Source organism: Heterodontus francisci, chromosome 27 (genome assembly GCF_036365525.1).
Source record: "Heterodontus francisci isolate sHetFra1 chromosome 27, sHetFra1.hap1, whole genome shotgun sequence".
NCBI lineage: Eukaryota > Metazoa > Chordata > Chondrichthyes > Heterodontiformes > Heterodontidae > Heterodontus > Heterodontus francisci.
Genome location: NC_090397.1, coordinates 69,263,270 through 69,287,586, shown reverse-complemented (window position 1 = coordinate 69,287,586; position 24,317 = coordinate 69,263,270). Strand labels below are relative to the sequence as shown.

The following is a 24,317-nucleotide window of genomic DNA, read 5'->3' as shown; positions in this document are numbered from 1 at the left end:
TCCTGTCAATGTCCCGTTGCAACCTACAACAGCCTTCTACACTATCCACAACTCCAGCAACCTTCGTGTCATCGGCAAACTTGCTAACCCAGCCTTCCACTTCCTCATCCAAGTCATTTATAAAAATCACAAAAAGCAGAGGTCCCAGAACAGATCCTTGTGGAACACCACTGGTCACCGAGCTCCATGCTGAATACTTTCCATCTACTACCACCCTCTGACTTCTGTGGGCCAGCCAATTTTGTGTCCAGACAGCCAACTTTTCCTGAATCCCATGCCTCCTTACTTTCTGAATGAGCCTACCATGGGGAACCTTATCAAACGCCTTGCTAAAATCCATATACACCACATCCACTGCTCTTCCTTCATCAATGTGTTTTGTCACATCTTCAAAGAATTCAATAAGGCTTGTGAGGCATGACCTGCCCCTCACAAAGCCATGCTGACTGTCTCTAATCAAACCATGCTTTTCCAAATAATCATAAATCCTGTCTCTCAGAATCCTCTCCAATAATTTGCCCACGACCGACGTAAGACTGACAGGTCTATAATTCCCAGGGTTATCCCTATTCCCTTTCTTGAACAAGGGAACAACATTTGCCACCCTCCAATCATCCGGTACTACTCCAGTGGACAGTGAGGACGCAAAGATCATCGTTAAAGCTGCAGCAATCTCTTGCCTCGCTTCCCGTAATATCCTTGGGTATATCCCGTCTGGCCCCGGGGACTTATCTGTCCTCATATCTTTCAACATTTCCAGCACATCCTCCCTCTTAACCTCAACCTGTTCGAGCATATCAGCCTGTTCCACGCTGTCCTCACAAATGACCAGGTCCCTCTCACTAGTGAATACTGAAGCAAAGTATTCATTTAGGACCTCCCCTACCTCCTCCGACTCCAGGCACAAGTTCCCTCCACTATCCCTGATTGGCCCTACCCTCACTCTGGCCATCCTCTTGTTCCTCACATAAGTGTAGAACGCCTTGGGATTTTCCTTAATCCTACCCGCCAAGACTTTTTCATGTCCCCTTTTAGCTCTCCTAAGTCCATTCTTCAGTTCCTTCCTGGTTACCTTGTAACCCTCTAGAGCCCTGTCTGATCCTTGCTTCCTCAACCTTAAGTAAGCTTCCTTCTTCCTCTTGACTGGCTGTTCCACATCTCTTGTCATCCAAGGTTCCTTCACCCTACCATCCCTTCCCTGCCTCATCGGGACAAACCTATCCAGCAGTCGCAGCAAGTGCTCCCTAAACAACCTCCACATTTCTGTCGTGCATTTCCCTGAGAACATCTGTTCCCAATTTATGCTCCCCAGTTCCTGCCTCATAGCATTGTAATTCCCCCGTCCCCCAATTAAATATTTTCCCATCCCGTCTGCTCCTGTCGCTCTCCATGACTATAGTAAAGGTCAGGGAGCTGTGGTCACTATCACCGAAATGCTCTCCCACCGATAAATCTGCCACCTGGCCTGGTTTGTTGCCAAGCACCAAGTCCAACATAGTCTCCCCTCTAGTCGGCCTATCTACATATTGAGTCAGGAAACCTTCCTGGACACACCTGACAAAAACTGCTCCATCCAAACTATTTGCGCTAAGGAGGTTCCAATCAATATTCGGGAAGTTGAAGTCACCCATGCCAACAACCCTGTTACTTCTGCACCTTTCCAAAATCTGCCTCCCAATCTGTTCCTCCGTGTCTCTGTTGCTATTGGGGGGTCTATAGAAAACTCCCAACAAAGTGACTGCTCCTTTCCTGTTTCTGACTTCCACCCATACTGACTCAGTAGACAAACCCTGCTCGACGACCTCCCTTTCTGCAGCTGTGATCCTATCCCTGATTAGCAATGCCACTCCCTCACATCTTTTACCTCCCTCCGTATTCCTTTTGAAACATCTAAACCCCGGAACATCCAACATCCATTCCTGCCCCTGTGATATCCATGTCTCCGTAATGGCCACAACATCGTAGCTCCAAGTACTGATCCATGCTCTAAGTTCATCACCCTTATTCCTGACACTTCTTGCGTTAAAATAGACACACTTCAACCCATCATACTGGCTGCAACTTTGCCCTGTCAACTGTCTAACCTTCCTCACAGACTCTCTGCACTCGGTATCTGCCTGTTCAACAGCTACCCCATCCACTGTTCCGTGGCTCCGGTTCCCATCCCCCTACCAAACTAGTTTAAACCCTCCCGAAGAGTTCTAGCAAACCTCCTGCCCAGGATATTGGTGCCCCTCCAGTTCAGATGCAACCCGTCCTTCTTGTACAGGTCTCACCTTCCCCAGAAGGTATCCCAATGATCCACATATCTGAATCCCTCCCTCCTGCACCAGTTCTGTAGCCACGTGTTCAGCTGCACTCGCTCCCTGTTTCTCGCCGCACTAGCACGTGGCACCGGTAACAATTCTGAGAATACTACTCTGCTCATCCTGCCTTTCAGCTTCCAACCTAACTCCCTATATTCGCTTTTCAGGTCCTCATCCCTTTTCCTAGCTATGTCATTGGTACCGATATGTACCACGACCTCTGGCTGCTCCACCTCCCCCTTAAGAATCCTGCAGACTCGATCCGAGACATCCCTGACCCTGGCACCCGGGAGGCAACATGCCATCCGGGAGTCTCGTTCGCGACCACAGAATCTCCTGTCTGTTCCTCTAACCACTGAATCTCCTATCACTATCACTCTCCTATTCTCCCCCCTTCCCTTCTGAGCCACTGGGCCAGGCTCAGTGCCAGAGACCTGGCCAGTGTGGCTTTCCCCTGGTAGGTCGTCCCCCTCAACCGTATCCAAAACGGTATACTTATTATTGAGGGGGACGGCCACAGGGGATCCCTGCACTGTGCGCCTATTCCCTTTCCCTCCCCTGACGGTCACCCAGCTACCTTTATCCTGTAACTTAGGTGTCACTACTTCCCTATAACTGCTCTCTATCACCCCCTCAGCATCCTGGATGATCCGAAGTTCATCCAGCTCCAGCTCCAGTTCCCTAACGCGGTCTGCGAGGAGCTGGAGTTGGGTGCACTTCTCACAGGTGAAGTCAGCAGGGACACCAGTGGTGACCCTCACCTCCCACATCCTGCAAGAGGAGCATGCAACTGCCCTAGCTTCCATCCCCTCTGCTCTAAATTGACAACAGAGATTAAAAAAAAGTAAAGGAAAACCTTACCTTACCAAACCCTCCACACAAGAGTCCTTTTTTTTTTGGTTAGAGGAGGAGGATGGGTAGGAGACACTACACGTGTAGTGTTTCTGGTTTAGCCACTGCCCGAATATATAAGTTTACTTACCCAGCAGTCCCCGTGTCCACCGAAACAAAAGGTAAGTTATTTTAAACTGAAACTCACCTTCCCAGCTGACACCTTATGGTGTAGCAGTTCACTACCTGTGACATGGGGGACTGGGGATCAATTTCCCAGGAGAAAGACAGTGATTAGTTTGTATTGAATGTGTTCTTCCAATAAAAGTTTTTTTTTATTCGTTCCTGGGATGTGAGCATTGCTGGCTAGGCCAGCATTTATTGTACATCCCTAATTGCCCTTGAGAAGGTGGTGGTGAGCCACCTTCTTGAACCGCTGCAGTCCATGTGGGGTAGGCACACCTACAGTGCTGTTCGGAAGGGAGTTCCAGAATTTTTTCACAGCAACAGTGAAGGAACTGCGATATAATTCCAAGTCAGGATGATGTGTGGCTAGAAGGGAACTTGCAGGTGGTGGTGTTCCCATGTGTCTGCTGCCCTTGTCCTTCTAGTTGGTAGAGGTCGCGGATTTGGAAGGTGCTGTCTAAGGAGCTTTGGTGCGTTGCTGCAGTGCATCTTGTAGATGGTACACACTGCTGCCACTGTGCGTCGGTGGTGGAGGGAGTGAATATTTGTGGATGGTGTGCCAATCAAGCTGACTGCTTTGTGCTGGATGGTGTCGAGCTTCTTGAGTGTTGGAGCTGCACCCATCTAGGCAAGTGGAGAGTATTCCATCACACTCCTGACTTGTGCCTTGTAGATGGTGGACAGGGTTTGCAGAGTCAGGAGGTGAGTTACTCACCGCAGGATTCCCAGCCTCTGGTCTGCTCTTGTAGCCACGATATTTATATGGCTGCTCCAGTTCAGTTTCTGGTCAGTGGTCAGGTTAATGTCTGCTTCACGTTATATCAGTGGATTTATCCGGTGAGTAGCTGAGTAATTTAGACTGTGAATGTTTCTTGCTCAGCTGTGGTGTAGGATCCCTATAATTGGCCTCAATACCCCCTGAATTACAGTAACTGTTAGTGACCCTTGCTGGAAATGAATGTGTGTATCTAATCAGCCTAAGCTATGGTGCCGTCCCTGTGGTAAAACAACTGGGCAATACTCATGGTCAAGGATAATGACCAGCTGGTAGCGGTACCAAAGGGCAACTGACCATATACTCGATCAGGGAGGAAATGTCTTCAGGATATGAATATGTAGAGAGAAAGAAATTTCTGAAAAGAAATTCAGCGCTGCATTGGTTTAACGTATTTGAAGGGAAGCTTGGTCAATCGCTGGTTTTGAAAGGGATAGAAAGGTTATTGAGAAAAATACAGGTGTAGATACTCAGATATTCTGTATAGAACTGATGGTCCAGTCCTGTTATGACTATTGATTTGCCGTTTATGAAATAAGCTGGTTGGGGCTGAAAAATGGTATTCTGAATTTTTTGCTGCAGTTGTTTTTGTGGTAAGATAGACATTTCAGAGTTGTCTGTTTCTGGGGTTCTTCACAGAAGATTAAGTAAATTTGTGACAATACTAATGGTTTGTTGATAGAATTCCCTCAATGGTGTGAAGGGACTTTTCTTGTGCATTTTTGTTTTTTTAAGGGTATTTTTACTCTTCACCCTTCATCTTTCTTTAGTTTCTCTTTATTCTGCACCATTCCTCGCGTAAGAATATTGACTTGTTCCCAGCGCTTTACCAATGACATTTTGATGGAGGGAAGGTCAGTGATGAAGCAGATGAAGATGGTTGGGCCTAGGACACTGCCCTGAGAATGTCCTGGAGCCTGGATGTTTGGTCTCCAACAGCCACAGCCATCTTCCTTTGTGCTAGGTATGACTCCAACCAGTGCAGAGTTTTCCCCCAATCCCCATTGACTTCAATTTTGCTTGGTCTCCTTGATGCCATACTCGGTCAACTGCTGCCTTAATGTCAAGGGCAGTCACTTTTTTTTTATTCGCTAATGAGATGTGGACATTGCTGGCCAGGCCAGCATTTATTGCCCATCTCTAATTGCCCTTGAGAAGGTGGTGGTGAGCTGCCTTCTCGGACCGCTGCAGTCATTGGGGTGTAGGTACACCCACAATGCTGTTAGGAAGGGTGTTCCAGGGTTTTGACCCAGCAACAATGAAGGAAAGTGATATAGTTCCAAGTCAGGATGGTATGTGCCTTGGAGGGGAACTTGCAGGTGGTGGTGTTCCCATGCATCTGCTGCCCTTGTCCTTCTAGGTGGTAGAGGTCGGGGGTTTGGAAGGTGCTGTCAAAGGAGACTTGGTGAGTTGCTGCAGTGCATCTTATAGATGGTACACACTGCTGCCACTGTGCGTCGGTGGTGAAGGGAGTGAATGTTAATGTTTGTGGATGGGGTGCCATTCAAGTGGACTTCTTTGTCCTGGATGGTGTCGAGCTTCTTGAGTGTTGTTGGAGCTGCATCCATCCAGGCAAGTGGACAGTATTCCAGCACACTCCTGACTTGTGCCTTGCAGATGATGGACAGACATTGGGGAGTCAGGAGGTGAGTTACTCACCACTGAATTCCCAGCCTCTGATCTACTCTTGTGGCCACAGTATTTATGTGGCTAGTCCAGTTCAGTTTCTGGTCGATGGTTAGATTCTTTTTTGTTTGAGATGGTCATTGCCTGGCGCTTATGTGGCGCGAATGTTACTTGTCACTTATCAGCCCAAGCTTGGATGTTGTCCAGGTTTTGCTGCACCTGCACACGGGCTGCTTCATTATGAGGAGTTGTGAATGGTGCTGAACATTTTGCAATCAGCAGTAAACATCCCCATTTCTGACCTTATGATGGAGGGAAGGCCATTGATGAAGCAGCTGAAGATGGTTGGGCCTAGGACACTACCCTGAGGAACTCCTACAGTGATGTTCAGGGACTGAGATGATTGACCTCCAACAACCACAACCATCTTCTTTTGTGCTCGGTATGACTCCAACCAGCAGAGAGTTTTCCCCCTGATGTCAAAGGCAGTCACTCTCACTTCACCTCTGGAATTTACCTCTTTTGTTCATATTTGGATGAAGGCTTTCATGAGGACTGGAGCTGTGTGGCACTGGCAAAAAATCAGTAAGCAGGTTATTGCTATGTTAAGTACCGCTTGATAGGACTGTCGACAGCAACTGCCATCACTATGCTGATGAATGAGAGTAGACTGATGGGGCTGTAATTGGTTGCATTGGATTTCTCCTGCTTTTTGTGGACAGGACATACCTGGACAATTTTCCACATTATCCGGTAGATGCCAGTGTTGTAGCTGTACTGGAACAGCTTGGTTAGGGGCGTGGCTAATTCTGGAGTCCTCTGCTCTATGCCTCCCTAAACAGCATGTCAAGGATTGGTAACTAGTGTGCAAGAATTGCAGGTGAAAACTCATGTCCTGCTGTTTGTTATTAGTTTGAGAGCATTTGAAGAATGCACTTTAATGTATGGTACAGCACTTTGGAGTGATGAGTCACCATGTCTTGAATGCAGTTGAAGTACTGTGAAGTGGGATCAGAGGTTGAAGGTTTGTGTATCTGATTTTCTATGCATGGTGAGTTCTTGATCTCTACTTCCTCACACAGAGAAAACATTTGGAGGGGATATTGATCCAATCACTCTACTTCTTACCAGACTGTCTGAATAACAGTGAACTAACACCCAACTATAGTAATTTACTGTTTCCAGATTGCAAAACAAATTACCTGTTAATTGTCTCGTTAAAACTGATTTTCTTTTTGAGATGGAAAGGGAGAGAACAATAACTTCAAAATAGAAACAGAACTTGGATCTTACATTTAACATTATTAATGAGGCCTGAGTTTTGTCTTATCTATAAAAGTATTCTGTTTTCAGTAACTTACTTTTATGATTATAAAATTAGGAGGATACAACCCTTAGCACAAATAGCCAATAGGTAGCTTTTCCATAAAGTAATGTCATGGGAATGTGTGGGGTTGGGCACTTCCATAAATGTATGAAAGTTGACAGATATTTGCAAGAGTTTCAGTGTGATACTGTTGGATTACAGGGCACTCACAGGGAAAAGATGGGGGTATCCTGCATAGGGAGTGGATAGGACAAGTATTCATGTCTGGGTCTAACACAAGTAAAAACTTGGTAAAGGAACATAATATCTTTCCAAGTGATCCAAGCAACAATGAACAAAGAAGGAAAATCCATGAATGAATTCTGTGATAGGAAAGGAGTGGCGAAGAAAGAAAGACAAAGAAAGCTGTCCTTGATTTACACCCCAAGTGAGAATGCTCCATCAATGTATGCTGAAGTAGCCACTAAACTGGCACAGGTAAATGCAACCTAATTTCAGTTCTGAATAACGTAATAGATTACATAGATGTCAGTAAACTAAAGTGGTGTGTGGGAATTGACTTGGGATGTCAGTTTACCAATATCTGGTGTCTGCTGAACCCTGTCATTATGAAATATACATTCCACTCACCACTTTGGAATGCCACTTCAGAATGGATCATGTGGTTACTTCCACAAAGGAAACTGAAACAAGTAATATTTATAAATTGAACATTAAAATGGATGTAGGCGGAGTTTTTTTTCAGCTTGGACCTTGAATTGAATCGTTGTACAATGATATTATTACAGCTTCCTAAGTTTCAGGCATTGATTGAAAGTGAAACAGATTGTTTAAAATTAAATGTAAATTCAGTTACGAAAGACATTTTTAACAAGTTGTATCTTGCCCTTAATGAAAAGGGGGGAAATGCAAATGGACAACCATTGCAGTTAGATGTTAAAATAACAGAAATGGTTATATGATCTAAATCACTCACTGACTGACTAAGTCAGAGGATTTGCCTTTTACTTTTAAGAATGAACCTGGCGGAGGGTGAAAATCAAACAAATTAATGGCCAGCAGTTTGAAAAAAATCTAATCAGTTGTGTGGAAGAAGGTGGAGAAATAAAAAGGTAGAAGACATTAGTACAGTCTTTGAACTGTTTTGATGTGAAACAATGTTATGAGTTGATGTTCACCATAAAGGTAAGACGATATCTTCAAAGATCTAGCAATTAAACAGCAGTCATAGGCACACAGATCATTCCTAGAGAAACTAGTAGCCACTGTTGAAGATCAGAAGATCATTTGATGTTTGACATCAGGCAACATAGGAAATACCCAGTGCAAACTGAAATAGACTATAGTCTTGAAAATTTCAATTGACCCAGTGTCCACTACCCTCTGTGTTTTTTTTAAAAAAACAAAGTGATTGCTGACAACGCAGGGGCCCAGCAACATCATCAGAGCGCTCCAAGCTCTTGCTCTCAGTGAGATGCTGCGCATGTGCAGCCTACGTCTTGCCAGGCCAAATTGGCGCATGCGCGGATAAACATCATCGCGTAACACCAACATCATCGTGAGCGGCTGAATGGGGAACTTTGAGGCAGGAGCTCGATCCCCACCACTCGCTCCCCCAACTCAGCTACTTGCTCCCCAACACGCTGCACCCCCCCCCCCCCACCCCCCACCAGCTACTCTCTCCCACCCCACTGGCTGCTCTCCTCCCTCAGCTACTCACTCCAGGCCTCAGCGTTTCCCCTGCCTCCCCTCAGCCACTTGCGCCAGACCCTCGCCACTGCTCCCCCCCCGCCCCTGGTCCCCTTAGCCGATTGTTTCCCGCTTCCCACCACCCCCTCTGACACCCCGCTCTTCGGTGGCTCGCTCTCTGCTTCCCCTCCGCACCCCCCCCCCTCCCCGCTCCAGCCACTAGCTCTAGACCACGCCGCTTTCTCTCCTCTTGGCCAATTGCTCCTATGTCGCCCCTTCACCCCTCGCAGCCTCCCTTGCTTCTTCGGGCAGTACGTGGAGAGCGATCGAACGTGGGAGAGAGTGGACGAGAGGACGTAGCGGCGCAGCCTAGAACTAGTGGCTGGGGGGGGGGGAGGGCGGGGTAACGGGGGGGCGGGAAGCGAGCAGGAAACAATCAGCTGGTGGGGGGGGGGGGAGGAGAGGAGCAGTGGCGAGGTCTTGAGCGAGCGGCTGGGGGCAGGTGGGCGGGAGCAGCCAGAGAGCGGGGTGAAGAGGGGAGGGACGCAAGGAGTGGGGAACAATCAGCCAGTGGGGGGGAAGGGGAGGAGCAGTGGCGAGGTCTGGAGCAAGCGGCTGAGGGAGGGGGGGATAGTGGCGAGGCTGGAGCAAGTGCTTAAGGGAAGACAGTGGCGAGAAGACGGGCGCAGGAGGGATCGATAGAGAGAAGCGTAATGGTAGGAGGGAGCGGGGGACTGTTGGGGGTGGGATGGAGGCAGCGATGGCAAGCATTGAGGGGATTTTCGGGTTGAATTTTTTTTTCTGTGATAAATTGAGCAGTGACATCTTTAATCCTGGCAGCTGCCTGAACGTCACAGACAGCGACGTTTAAGTGGAAGAGGCTGTATTTGCGCATGTGCTAGTACTGCGCCACCTAGTGGTTGCGTTGTAAGCAAACGCAGCCACAAAAAAAGTATTTCCTGATTTAATTCCTAAATTTCCTAACTCTAATTTTAAGAGTATGCCCCCTTGTTCTGGATTCTGCCACCAGATTTAATAGTTTTTCTGTATCTGCTCTATTGAATTCCTTTGTCATTTCAAATATCTTGATTAGATCATCCTTTACCCTTCTAAACGGAAGGGATTATAAAACCAAGTTTCTTCAACCTGTCCTCCTAATTTAGCCCTTTAAGAGCTGGTATCATTCTGCTGAATCTGTGCTGACCCCACTTTAAGGTCAGTATATCTTTCCTGAAGATTGATACCCGGAACGGAATGCACCACTCCAGATGGGGTCTAACCAAGGTTCTGTGCAACTCGAGCATCACTTCCTCGTGTTTGTATTTGAACCCTCTTGTGAGAAAGGCCAACATTCAGTTAGCCTTTCTGTTACTTTTTGTATCTGTGCACTAGCTTTTAATGGTCTGTGCACATGAACATCTAAATCCCCTTGCTCCTCTGCAGCTCCTAGTTTCTCACCATTAAGAAAATATTCTGATTTGTCTTTCTCTGATCCATGTTGAACTCTGTCATAGTTTTGCCCACTCGGTCTGCCAATAGTCCTTTATAACTTACTCCTCCCATCTACACAACGTACTGTGCCACCTAACTTAGTGCCATCTGAAAACCAGGATATACAACTCTCTATTCCTTCATTCAAGTCATTTATCTATGTATCTATTGCCCCATTATAGATCCCTAAGGAAGTTCCATTTGTCACATCCACCTATTATTGAAAGATATCTTTATCCCTTTGTCTCCTGTTTGTTAGCCAATTACGAACTCATTGCACAAGGTTACCTCTAATTCTGTATGCTTTCAGTTCTGCTAATAATCTTTGCGGAACCTAATCAAGTGCCTTATGGAAGTGCGCATAAGAGCAGGAGTAGGTTATTCAGCCCCTTGAGCCTGTTCTGCCATTTAATGAGATCATGGTTGATCTGTATCTTAACTCCATCCTCCAGTCATGCCTCTGGATCCCTTACTACTCATTGCTAGCAAAAATCTATCAATCACAAATTTAAAATTATTAATTAAGCTAGCATCCACTGCTTTTTGTGGAAGAAAGTTCCACACCTCTACCACCCTTTGCATGAAGAAGGGTTTCCTAACATCTCTCCTAAATGGCCTTTATTACACATACAGAACATCCACAGCAAGTCTTCTATTCACCATGATAGTGACCTCTTCAAAAACTTCAGCTAGATTAGTTACAACAATATGTATTTATATAGCATCTTTAGTGGAATAAAATGTCATAACATGACAATTATAAAACAAAATTTGGCATTGGCATAAAGAACAAGAATAAAGAACAATGCAGCACAGGAACAGGCCATTCAGCACTCCAAGCCTGCGCCGATCTTGATGCCTGCCTAAACTAACCTTCTGCACTGCCGGGGCCCATATCCCTCTATTCCCTTCCTATTCATATATTTGTCAAGATGTCTTAAAACGTCGCTTTCGTATCTGCTTCCACCACCTCCCCTGGCAGCAAGTTCCAGGCACTCACCACCCTCTGTGTAAAAAAACTTGCCTCGCACATCCCCTCTAAACTTTGCCCCTCGCACTTTAAGCCTATGTCCCCTAGTAACTGACTCTTCCACCCTGGGAAAAAGCTTCTGACTATCCACTCTGTCCATGCCACTCATAACTTTGTAAACCTCTATCATGTCGCCCCTCCACCTCCGTCGTTCCAGTGAAAACAATCTGAGTTTATCCAACCTCTCCTCATAGCTAATGCCCTCCAGACCAGGCAACATCCTGGTAAACCTCCTCTGTACCCTCTCCAAAGCCTCCACGTCCTTCTGGTAGTGTGGCGACCAGAATTGCACACAATATTCTAAGTGTGGCCTAACTGAGGTCTGTACAGCTGCAACATGACTTGCCAATTTTTATACTCTATGCCCCGACCGATGAAGGCAAGCATGCCGTATGCCTTCTTGACTAACTTATCCACCTGCATTGCCACTTTCAGTGACCTGTGGACCTGTCCGCCCAGATCTTTCTGCCTGTCAATACTCCTAAGGGTTCTGCCATTTACTGTATACCTCCCACCTGCATTAGACCTTCCAAAATGCATTACCTCACATTTGTCCGGATTAAACTCCATCTGCCATTTCTCCACCCAAGTCTCCAACCGTTCTATATCCTGCTGTATCCTCTGACAATCCTCATCATTATCCACAACTCCACCAACCTTTGTGTCGTCCGCAAACTTACTAATCAGACCAGCTACATTTTCCTCCAAATCATTTATATATACTACAGAGAGCAAAGGTCCCAGCACTGATCCCTGTGGAACACCACTAGTCACATCCCTCCATTCAGAAAAACACCCATCCACTGATACCCTCTGTCTTCTATGACCGAGCCAGTTCTGTATCCATCTTGCCAGCTCACCTCTGATCCCGTGTGATTTCACCTTTTGTACCAGTCTGCCATGAGGGATCTTGTCAAAGGCTTTACTAAAGTCCATATAGATAACATCCACTGTCCTTCCTTCATCAATCATCTTCGTCACTTCCTCAAAAAACTCAATCAAATTAGTAAGACACGACCTCCCCTTCACAAAACCATGCTGTCTCTCGCTAATAAGTTTTTTTGTTTCCAAATGGGAGTAAATCCCATCCCGAATAATCCTTTCTAATAATTAGGACAGATAACCAAAAGCTTGGACAAAGAGGTAGGTTTTAAGGAGCATCTTAAGGAGGAAGGAGAAGTCGAGAGGTGGAGAGGTTTAGGGAGGGAATTCCAGAGCTTAGGGTCTTGTCAACTGAGGGCACGACCACCAGTGGTAGAGAGATTAAAGTTGGGGATGCTCAAGAAGCCAGAATTAAGAGGACCGCAGATATCGCGGAGGGTTGTTAGACATGATCAAAACTAATAATAAATTATTAGGTATGTACAAACTAAATAGGGATTTTTAAGGTACGCATCAGGAATTTAGTAAATTATTCAATTTTTTTTATAATGCTACCTACAATTAAAGTACTGGAAAGGCTCTGTTAATCAGTGTTTGCGTCGCACAGTGTGGAATTTATATTCAGTTCAGTTTGCTTTGAATTTTTTCCCCATCATAATTAGTTCAAAGAACTATTTTGCACTTTAGAAGATATCTATTTATTATTCCGCATTGTTAATTTGTAATTACGTTTCCTGGGAACAACAAAGCAGAATCTGTTGCTGCTGTTATGACCAGGTGAGCAATGTGTCTAGGGGTCTCTTGCTGTCTTTACCTAGTCTTATTGTAATAGAGTTTAGTTTTAAACTCTCTGTGTTTTGAGCTCCCCCTTTGTTTGAATCCTTGTTCACAGTTTCCAATTATAAGGCAAAGAACTGAGCACACACAGGCTTACTTTGGTTTAAAGCAGAAAGAGGAAATTTATTAAAACCTTAAACTTAAACTCTAATACGGTTCACGCCTACGGATATACGACGCACTCACGCTAGCATGCACATGCGATATAAACATGCAGATAGGAATAGAAAAGAGCAGAAGAAAAGATAAGTTGAACAGTTTGAGGCAATATCTTGTTGCTGTTTCTCGAGCTCGCTGTAGTCCTTGATTGAAGAAATAGTGTTGTGCTTCGTTGGAGCCCAGTAATCATCTTAAAACTTTGTTCATGTGGCAAACCTTTCTCTCTTTGAGTTTCACGTGTTTTCACAAGATTCAGTTCCGTGAGAAGAGATGAAGGCAGGCAGGCAGAGGAGATCTTCTCGGTCCATGAGCACACGGCGTTGTCTCAGTTCAAATCCCTTGTTGGGAGTTCAAAAACTCTGCAACGGCCAGTCAGTCATGTGACTAAAACTGGTCTGACCACTTCTGTGTATTGGAGGAACAGGGGTTTCCACATTGTCTGGTACTATGCAAATGCCCTTCCAGTCAGAGATTGCAATTTTTAAAGTTTTAATGTTCATGTGGCGAAATAATGTGTGCCTCAGTCTTGGCAGGTGGGGTTTTCCGGACACTGCACAACGTAATATAAATCCAGACAGAACTCAATTTTTCCTTAGAGCAAAGCCAAGAGTTAGGATCATAGAATGATACAGCACAGAAGGAGGCCAAAGATGGCGCTGCTCAAATAATCATAGAAAGGCAACGTAAACCCATGGCAGCACACAATGGCCGGAGAGCGCGGGCAATGGAGGGGGGAAGTGAGTGGCCGAAGAGAGCTGGAGGTGGGGGGTAGGGGAGCGAGTGGCCAGAGACAGCGGGCGGTGGGGGAGCGGGGAGAGAGTGGGTGGGGAGGGGAAGCAGGGAGTCAGTGGCTGGGGGATGGGGGGGGAGGGTTGGTGGTGCAGGGAGGAGGAGACTATACCCGCACCCGCCGCCACCAAGGTCTTCAGCCGCTCTCTCTGCGCTTTCCCCCCAGTCTCTCCCCCACTTCCCCATCTTACGCGATGATGTCATCTGTGCATGCGCCAACCAGTCCTGGCTATGCGGAATGCCACGCATGCGCAGAGAGCGTGTGCACATTTTGGCGCAGTCTGATGACGTTAGCGGTCATCTGCGTTGTCAAGAATCACTTTGTATTTTAATACACAGGGCCCTACTCTTTGCAGACAGAAAGAACATGTACAAACATTGTGCATGTTTCAGCTAAACAAAATGAGTGACAGCCATGCGCTGGTTCATTTCTCAGGGCAACGGCTTGACTAATCAGGGTCAAACCACCTCGTTTAAATTTCCAAAAAAACTTGGCAGTTAACTGTCAGTCACCATAAACTGGTGCATTCTCCACGGCAATGCCTCTACCAATCAGAGTTCACTTGCCAACCAATCAGCACTCTCTTCTCATACAGTATAAGGTTGTTGTTTTCCCTTACATTGGTATTCTTGCGGTTGGTCCTGATGAGAAGACGAAAAGCTTTGAAAGCATGTCTCTATTTTCAACAATTAGTATAATACTGGAAATCCTATTGATTTAATGAAAAAGCTTGGTTCTAATGTGCTACAGAAGATTTGCACAGTATTCCTTAGTTCTGACTAGTTAGTAGGTGCTATAGCCTTTCCCAGTTGTTGCTATCAATGGAACCAAGCGACTAATCATAACATTCACTGCGGAAACATGATTCCTATCCAATGGGATCAGTTTAGAATCCACAGTAAAGTTGTCTGGGGCTTGCTTTTAAAGGTTAACCACTTGAACAAGGTAACAGAAGGCCAGTTGGCTTTTATGGAACTGTATACCAAGATGAGTTAAAACCTTCAGAATGGGTAAGAAAGGGGATGAAATTTAACTGGTAGCTGTTGTTTACTGTGCAGTACTCAGTGGTAATTGTGAATCTGTCTGCACTCAGGCAGCAAGAGATCATACATTAATGAATGTAGATGTTTCTGATAGATTTGCTTACAGGATCAGATCTGTGATGGAGCTTTCCCCTTTCAGAATCTGGTTGAAATACCTCCACTTGATAATGGAAACCATCTCTTTCACAATAGGATCAGATAATTTCAGTATTTTCTTGTTGGTTTTGGAGTGGGGGTGAGAGTAAACTCTAGATTCTTCCTTAGAGACAGTGCTGAATTTGAATATGAGCTTCAGCTGTTCTTCAAACTTGCATTTTTCTCACATATCACTGGATGGAGTACTCGGGTGTGGCTCAAACCTGCAGGATCAATTGATCATAAAACATGGTACAAGGTTCTGTCCTCATTGAGTCTGCTCCTTTCACAGATGATCTGAAATTTGATCCACTATGAGGTCAGTTCAATTGATTTAATCTGAAGAGATAAATAATCACAGATAAACTCCATAAAATTCTTTGTAATTCTTGAATGTAATGTGGGAAAACTCCAGGATAATGATCTACTAACAAAAACAAGAAATGCTGGAATCACTCAGCAGGTCTGGCAGCATCTGTGGAAAAAGAAGCAGAGTTAACGTTTCAGGTCAGTGACCCTTCTTCGGAACTGCCAAATATTAGAAAAGTCACAGATTATAAACAAGTGAAGTGGGGGTGGGGCAAGAGATAACAAAGGAGAAGGTGCAGATTGGACCAGGCCACATAGCTGACCAAAAGGTCACGGAGAAAAGGCAAACAATATGTTAATGGTGTGTTGAAAGACAAAGCATTAGTACAGATTAGGTGTGAATACATTGAATATTGAACAGCAGCAAGTGCAAACCTGAAGAAAAACAACCTGAAAAAAACAGTGGGTAAGCAAACTGAACAAACTAAGATGAAATGAAATAAATGCAAAAAAAGATTGTAAAAAATGTAAAAAGGAATGTAAAAAAAAGGAAGAAAAAATAACTAAAAATGAAAGTAAAATGGGGGGCTGTCATGCTCTGAAATTATTGAACTCAATGTTCAGTCCGGCAGGCTGTAGTGTGCCTAATCGGTAGATGAGATGCTGTTCCTCGAGCTTGCGTTGATGTTCACTGGAACACTGCAGCAATCCCAGGACAGAGATGTGAGCATGAGAGCAGGGGGGAGTGTTGAAATGGCAAGCAACCGGAAGCTCAGGGTCCTGCTTGCGGACTGAGCGGAGATGTTCCGCAAAGCGGTCACCCAGTCTGCGCTTGGTCTCCCCAATGTAGAGGAGACCACACTCTGAGCAGCGAATACAGTATACTACATTGAAAGAAGTACAAGTAAATCGCTGCTTCACCTGAAAGGAGTGTTTGAGGCCTGGGATAGTGAGGAGAGAGGAGGTAAATGGGCAGGTATTACACCTCCTGCGATTGCAAGGGAAGGTGCCCTGGGACGGGGACGAGGTGGTGGGGGTAATGGAGGAGTGGACCAGGGTGTCGCGGAGGGAACGATCCCTTCGGAATGCTGACAGGGGAAGGGAGGGGAAGATGCGACTGGTAGTTGCATCACGCTGGAGGTGGCGAAAATGGCGGAGGATGATCCTTTGGATATGGAGGCTGGTGGGATGAAAAGTGAGGACAAGGGGAACCCTGTCACGGTTCTGGGAGGGAGGGGAAGGGGTGAGGGTAGAGGTGCGGGGAATGGGTCGGACACGGTTTAGGGCCCTGTCAATCACAGCGGGGGGAAATCCTCGGTTGAGGAAAAAGGAGGTCATATCAGAGGCACCGTCATGGAAGGTAGCATCATCAGAGCAGATGCGTCAGAGACGGAGAAACTGGGAGAATGGAATGGAGTCCTTACAGGAGGTAGGGTGTGAAGAAGTGTAGTCGAGGTAGCTGTGGGAGTCAGTGGGCTTATAATGGATATTGGTAGACAACCTATCCCCAGAGATGGAGACAGAGAAGTCGAGGAAGGGAAGGGAAGTGTCAGAGATGGACCATGTAGAGTCTAGATAGGAAGAAATAAGTTCAGTGGGGCAGGAGCAGGCTGACACAATGGGTCTGCCGGGACAGTCCCGTTTGTGGATTTTGGGAAGGAGGTAGAAGCGGGCTGTCCAGGGTTGTGGGACTATGAGGTTGGAAGCCGTAGAGGGAAGATCTCCAGAGGAGATGAGGTCAGTGACAGTCCTTTGGACGGTGGCTTGATGTTCGGTGGTGGGGTCATGGTCCAGAGGGAGGTAGGAAGAGGTGTCTGTGAGTTGATCTTCTAATATGTGCCTTGTTGTTCAGTCTACAGCAGTGCTATTCTGCAGCTGACATACCATGATCCAGGAGCAAAGAAGCCTTTGTGTTCTATAGTGTATTTGAACTTTGTAACCCATTCTTAACCAAATATTTTGGCTCCGTTTCAGTTCCCTTGAAAACAAAAAGATAGTGTTAATTGCTTTTTATTGAGCAATCAAGAAAGATGAATGACCATAGTGAAGGGCGTTACCAAGATTATTTTGGGTTTTAAAACTGTGAAGCTTGTTACAGAAAGGGAAGACTGAGAGGGTCCATCATTCTGTGGCCATGGGAAAGAAGGAGTGAAAAGTGGGAGTATAATGTATCTTGATTTCAACATAGTAAAGTTCAGTAGTGTGTTCCCTTTGAGTAGGATGGAGCTTGTTTTCAGTAGAGTTCATATTAAATTAATGTGACACGGTTCATTGAATAAATTAACGATACAAAGATTCTTTTAACCACAATCAAAGTGTTTTAAAACCTGTCAAATTCATTGTCATCAACATCTGACGCAGAGTGGGTGTGTCTTAAACTCCCGCGCATCTTCACAACACAGCCCATATTGCTGCTTAATCCCTTGCGCCCAGTTGTAAGGTAAGTAAAATATGCGTTTGTAGGATGAAAAATTGAGGCTGCCTACTAATGTAAGTATAGAACGTCATGGCTGAAAAGGGAGTCGACTTATACGCCGAGTACATGCAAAAACATGATTTTTGGGGTTGGAAAAATGGGTTCATCTTATACGCCGGGTCAACTCATATGCCATGATCTAGTGTATGTAAAATAGTATATTTCACTTTAATCAGAGAGGGTGAGTGCTACGGGGATCGAGCGGGGGAGTGGGACTGACTGGATTGCTCAGTGGAGAGCTGGCACGGACACGATGGGCTGAATGGCCTCCTTCTGTGCCATAAATGTCTCTGATTCTATGAGCATGTAGGACGGAGTATATGGAGTTTAGAAGCAACAACAGAAGACAATTTGTTTCACAAAATGACAAATCTGTCTTGAGGATGATGGGGAAGAGATCGCTTTCAACCTCTAACCTCTGATTTTATTGGCTTGTCCTGAAGTTTTGGAATCAAAAATTTAAGTTAAAGTGCTCATGGTTTTGTGGGGGGGTGGGGTGGTGATGGAGCGAGGTGCAGAAAAGCCAAAGAGAAACTTTCATTTATTTCCTGTTATTTTTCCACAGCCAGAAGTCCGGCTTGCAGAAGGATATGATGTGTTTATCCCCAAGTCACAACTGGAGTCCATATTACTAAACTACTCCCGTTCGGGAAGTCTGCTTTTTCGGAAACTCGTCTCTGCTTTTTTTGATGACCGGACACTGGCTAATTCTCTTCCGAATGGGAAAAGAAAAAGGGGAGCCAATGATAACAGAAAGGGTCTTGATCAAAACATTGTCGGAGCAATAAAAGGTAATTTTAAAAGAATACATTTTGAACAAAAGTTGCTTCCTTTCTTGAAACCAAAGGTCTGGTTTTCCTATGAAATGCATTTTAAGGAGTAATTTTAATGATTAGACTGTGCTTCAGAATTGCCCTTTGTCCTGTAAACATATAGAGAGCACTGAATAGCGCTATATTATCATGAAGCCATTGAGTCTTTCATGTGTTGTCAACTCCTTTCTGGTTCTTAAGGTGTTGTGGACAACGGTCCATCTACGTCCAAGATCTTATATCTTACCTGAAGTCCGGGGCAGTGGCAGTCAAGGGCAGATCAGGGAGGAACTGGGACTGGAGTGGAGCTGCTTAAATAAAGAGCGGGACTCGAGGCCCTTTACTTACCTTAAGTCCGAGTCAGTGGCGGTCAGCAGCAGACTCTGGCTCTGTCGACAAGCGCTCTGTTTGATAAGTGGGGAAAAAAACCTACCAGTGACATCACGGGAAATCTGTGGGCTGATTGGTGGTGGGTGGCAGCTGTAGTTGCCTGTGGATAACTGAGATAGTGCAGAGTGGAAAAAAAAACAGGTTCTTTTTAAAATAAAGCCCTAGGATAGCTACCTGTAATTTATTAGTGATTGCTAGTTGGAATAGTGCTGTTTGCACAGACTAAGGCTGTGAGTTGTGTGTGGGGGATTTCGTTGGCTGTGGGGAGAGAGGTGCTCTTTGGTCTTCTGGTTTCGGAGCTCGAGTGGCGGCAGGGGTCACTGTGGCACATCCGGAAAGCAGAGGACTACTTGGATAGTACATTTCAGGAGGTAGTCAACCCCGGTGCCTAAGCGAGCACAGTCAAAGAGGGACTGGATAGCTGTCAGACAGACAAGGTGGTCAGGTCAGGTAATGCAGGAGTCCCCGGAAGGCATCCCACTTTCTAACTCGTATTCAGTTCTGAATGGGAAGAAGGGTTCCTCTGTAGAGTGCAGCAAGAGTCATGACCAGAGCACCATGGGTGACTCAGCTGTGCAGGGAGGGAGGAGCAAGGACAAGACAGCAATAGTGGTAGGGGATTCTATAGTTAGGGGAACAGATAGGCGTTTCTGTGGTCACGGACATGATTCCAGGATGGTATGTTGCCTCCCTGGTGCAAGGGTCATGGATATCACTGAGCGGCTACAGAGCATTCTGGAGGGGGAGGGTGCACAGCCGGAGGTCGTGGTCCATATTAGTACCAACGATATAGCAAGAAAGAGGGATGAGGTCCTGCAGGTTGAGTTTAGGGAGTTAAGAAAGAGATTAGCAAGCAGGACTACAAGGGTAGTAATCTCTGGATTACTTCCAAGGCCACGTGCTAGTGAGTATATTAATAGGAAAATACACCAAATGAATGTGTGGCTGGAGAAATGGTGCAAGAGGGAGGGCGTCAGATTTCTGGGGCATGGGACCAGTTCTGGGGAAGATGTGACCTGTACAAGCCGGACGGTCTTCACCTGAACAGGACTGGGACAAATATCATTGCAGGAAAATTTGCTAGTGCTGTTTGGGATGGTTTAAACTAGATTGGCAGGGGGGATGGGAACCTGAGCGCAGTCTTAGTTAGGACAATTTCAGGGCAGGGAACAGGAGGCAGAAAATTAGCCAAATTAGCGAGTGACTCTGAAAGATAGATGAAGCAAAGGTTAAAAAGTGTGCAAAACAGGAATTTGGCAGTGTTAAAGGGTATTTATTTAAATGCAAGCAGTATAGTAAATAAAGCCGTTGAGGGCACAGATAGACAAATGGCAACACGATATCGTTGCTATAATGGAAACTTAGCTTTAGGACAGGGAAAGAATGGCAGTTCAACATCCCTGGATATAGAGTATTCAGACGTGATAGAGAGGGAGATTAAAAAAAGGAGGGGTGTAGCATTATTAGTTAAGGAATCAATGACAGCTTTGAGGAGGGATGATATGCTAAATGAATCATCAAACAAGGCCATATGGGTGGAGCTCAGAAATAAAAAGTGGGCAGCCACATTACTGGGAGTGTACTATAGACCCCCAAATAGTCAGAGGGAGCTAGAAGGACAAATATGTAGGCAGATTTCTGAGTGCAAAAACATTAGGGCAATAATAGTTGGGGATTTCAATGGCGCAGTGGTTAGCACCGAGCCTCACAGCTCCAGTGCCCCGGGTTCAGTTCTGGGTACTGCCTGTGCAGAGTTTGCAAGTTCTCCCTGTGTCTGCGTGGGTTTCTGCTGGGTGCTCCGGTTTCCTCCCACAGCCAAAGACAGGTTGATAGGTGAATTGGCCATCGTAAATTGCCCCTAATGTGGGTAGGTGGTAGGAGAATGGTGGGGATGTGGTAGAGACTATGGGGTTAATGTAGGATTAGTAGAAATGGGTGGTTGTTGGTCGGCACAGACTTGGTGGGCCGAAGGGCCTGTTTCAGTGCTGTATCTCTAAATAAGTAAATAAACAATATCAACTAGGGTACAAACAGTGTGAAGGACACAAAGGGGACAAAATTCTTGAACTGTGTTTAGGAGAACTTTTTTAGCCAGCACATAACAAGCCCAACGAGAGGGGGCGCAATTCTGGATTTAGTCTTCGGTAATGAAGCTGGGCAAGTGGATAAAATAACAGTGGGTGACCATTTTGGAGATAGTGCCCATAATACAGTTAGTTTTATCATAATCATGGAAAGGGACAAAGATAAAACAGGAGCAAAGGTTCTAAATTGGGGGAAGGCAAATTTTATGAAACTGAGAGGTGACCTAGCGAAAGTGGACTGAATACAGCTACTTGAGGGAAAATCAGTGGCAAACCAGTGGGAGGCATTCAAGAGCGAGATACTACAGGCAAAGTGTAGGCATGTCCCCACAAAGATTAAGGGTGGTACTGCCAAATCTAGAGCCCCCTAGTTATCGAAAAGCTTACAGAGTAAGTTAAAGCAAAAAAAGAAAGCTTATGACGATCACAAATATCTTAATACTTTAGAAAGCCTAGAGGAGTATAGAAAATGCAGGGGTGAAGTAAAAAAGGAAACTAGAAAAGCAAAGAGAGGACATGAAAAATTATTGGCAGGTAAAATCAAGGAAAACCTGAAGATGTTTTATCTACATTAAGAGCAAGAGGATAACTAAGGAAAGGGTAGGGTCTATCAGAGATGTACAGGGGAACTTATGCATGGATGCAGAAGATGTGGGCAGGGTTCTTAATGAGTTTATTTTATCTCTAGTTTCACAAAGGAGAGGGTTGATGCAGACATTGTAGTTAAAGACGAGAAGTGTGAAATATTAGATACGATAAGCATAATGAGAGAGGAAGTGCTTGAGGGTCTGACATCCCTGAAAGTGGATAAATCACCAGGACCGGATGGATGGCATCCCAGGTTGTTGAGGAAAGCCAGGGAGGAGATAGCAGATGCGCTGAGGATCATCTTCAAATCCTTACTAGATACAGATGAGGTACCAGATGATTGGAGGCCTGCAAACGTTGTACCATTGTTTAAAAAGGATGCGAGGGATAAGCCAAATAATTATAGGCCAGTCAGTCTGACCTCGGTGGTAGGTAAATTGTTAGAATCTATTCTGAGGGATAGGATAAACTGTCACTTAGAAAGGCACGGATTAATCAGGGATAGTCAACATGGATTTGTTAAGGGAAGGTCATGTCTTACTTCCTCAAAAACCTCAACTAAGTTAGTAACAAGGGGGATTGATGAGGGTAGTGCAGTGGATGTGGGTTACATGGATCTTAGTAAGGCATTTGACAAGGTCCCGTTTGGCAGACTGGTCAGTAAAATGAAAGCCCATGGGATATAGCGGAAGGTGGCAAATTCGATCCAGAATTGGCTCAGTGACAGGAAACAAAGGGTAGTAGTCGACAGATGTTTTTGCGAATGGAAAGCAGTGTCCAGTGGCGTTCCACAGGGGTCAGTGTTGGGTCCCTTGCTGTTTGTGGTATATATTAATGATTTGGACTTAAATGTGGGAGGCATGATTGGGAAATTTGCTGATGACACAAAAATTGGCCGTGTAGTTAATAGTGAGGAGGAAAGTCGTGGACTCCAGAATGATATCAATTGTTTGGTTGAATGGGCAGAAAAGTGGCAAATGGAATTCAATCCAGAGAAGTGTGAGGTATTGCATTTGACGAGGGTAAATAAAGCGAGGGAATACACAATAAACGGGAGGATATTGAGAGGGATAGAAGAAGCGAGATATCTTGGAGTGCATGTCCACAGGTCCCTGAAGGTGGCAGGACAGGTGGATAGAGTGGTGAAGAAGGCATATGGATTACTTTCCTTTATTGGCTGAGGTATAGAGTATGTTATGACCAGGTGAGAAGTCTAGGGGCTCCCTCTCAGCCTTTGCTTGATTTAACCGTAACAGGGTTTAATTTTAAAAACACTGTTTTTAGCTTCCCCTCAGTGAATCTTTGCTTTGCCTTACAATTAGAGCAGTGAACAATCAATTCAGACAGGTTTTTTTATATTTTAAACAAGAAAGGTAGAAGTTTATTAATTTTGAACTCTAATCCGGTTACTGACTACGAACATGCGACTAGCATGCATACGTGATAAACACATGCAGATAGAGACAGAAAAGAATAAAGAGGAAATGTTTGAGGCAATAAATGGGTTTCTATTTTACTGTCCTTTGTGTTTGCTGTGAAGTCTTTGGTTGCCGGTCAGACTTGCAATTTGTTGGGGCCCAGTGCACGCTTCAATTTGTTTCGAGGTCGGAGTCTTTTCTCTCTCGACGTTTACATGTGTTCCGTGGGTCCGGTGGCTTGGGTGAAAGCGAGCGAGAGAGAGAGAGGCTTCCTTGTTTCAGGTTCCAGTTCAAACAGCCTTCTGTGTTGCTCTGTGGCACAATTTAAAAAAAAAACCCTGGTTGTCCAGCAGGTTAATCATGTGACTAGCTGGTTTGACCACCTCTGTTTGTGGATTCTGCCATCTTAGCAGTCATTCTGGAATGTGAGCTTCCTCACCTTCAATGTCTGATGATCATAGCCCATTTTGGGTTAAGTGGACCAAGGAATAGTCCTTTGTCTCTCCAAGCACTGTCTGTTCATATGCAAATGTTTTTCCAGTCCAGCCAAGTGTCTGGTGATTTTTTTTTTTTAAACAAGTCCTTTCTTCACTCCAGAAACAGTTTAAAATCTGTGCTCATATGACAAAATTAATATGCCTCATTCTTGGCAGGTGGGGGTCTGTTTGACAAGTACAAAAACAGAGATGTGATGCTGGAACTGTATAAAACGCTGGTTAGGCCACAGCTGGAGTATTGCATGCACTTCTGGTCACCACATTACAGAAAGGACATAATTGCTCTGGAGAGAGTATAGAGGAGATTTACAAGAATGTTGCCAGGGTTTGAAGTTTGCAGCTATGAGGAAAGATTGGATAAGCTAGGGTTGTTTTCCCTGAAACTGAGGAGGCTGAGGGGTGACTTGATTAAGGTGTACAAAATTATGAGGGGCCTAGATAGACTGGACAGTTACCAGGGGACACAGATTTAGGCTGATTGGTAGAAGGATTAGAAGGGATATGATGGGAAACGTTTTCACCGAGAGGGTGGTGGGTGTCTGGAATTCACTGCCAGCAATGGTGGTGGTGTCAGAGACCCTCAATTCTTTTAAAAGGTACCTGGACATGTACCTGAGGTGCTGTAACCTGCAGGGC

General features: G+C 45.3%; 1 protein-coding gene across 1 annotated transcript in view; it reads left to right on the top strand.

Annotated features, from left to right (window-relative positions):
• bend7 (BEN domain containing 7) overlaps window positions 1–24,317 on the top strand; it is a 63,642-nt gene that overhangs the window by 29,954 nt on the left and 9,371 nt on the right. Inside the window, exon 6 of the mRNA XM_068059559.1 lies at window positions 18,458–18,683. Coding sequence (XP_067915660.1) covers window positions 18,458–18,683 — 226 coding nt within the window. The remainder of the gene's footprint in view (window positions 1–18,457; window positions 18,684–24,317) is intronic.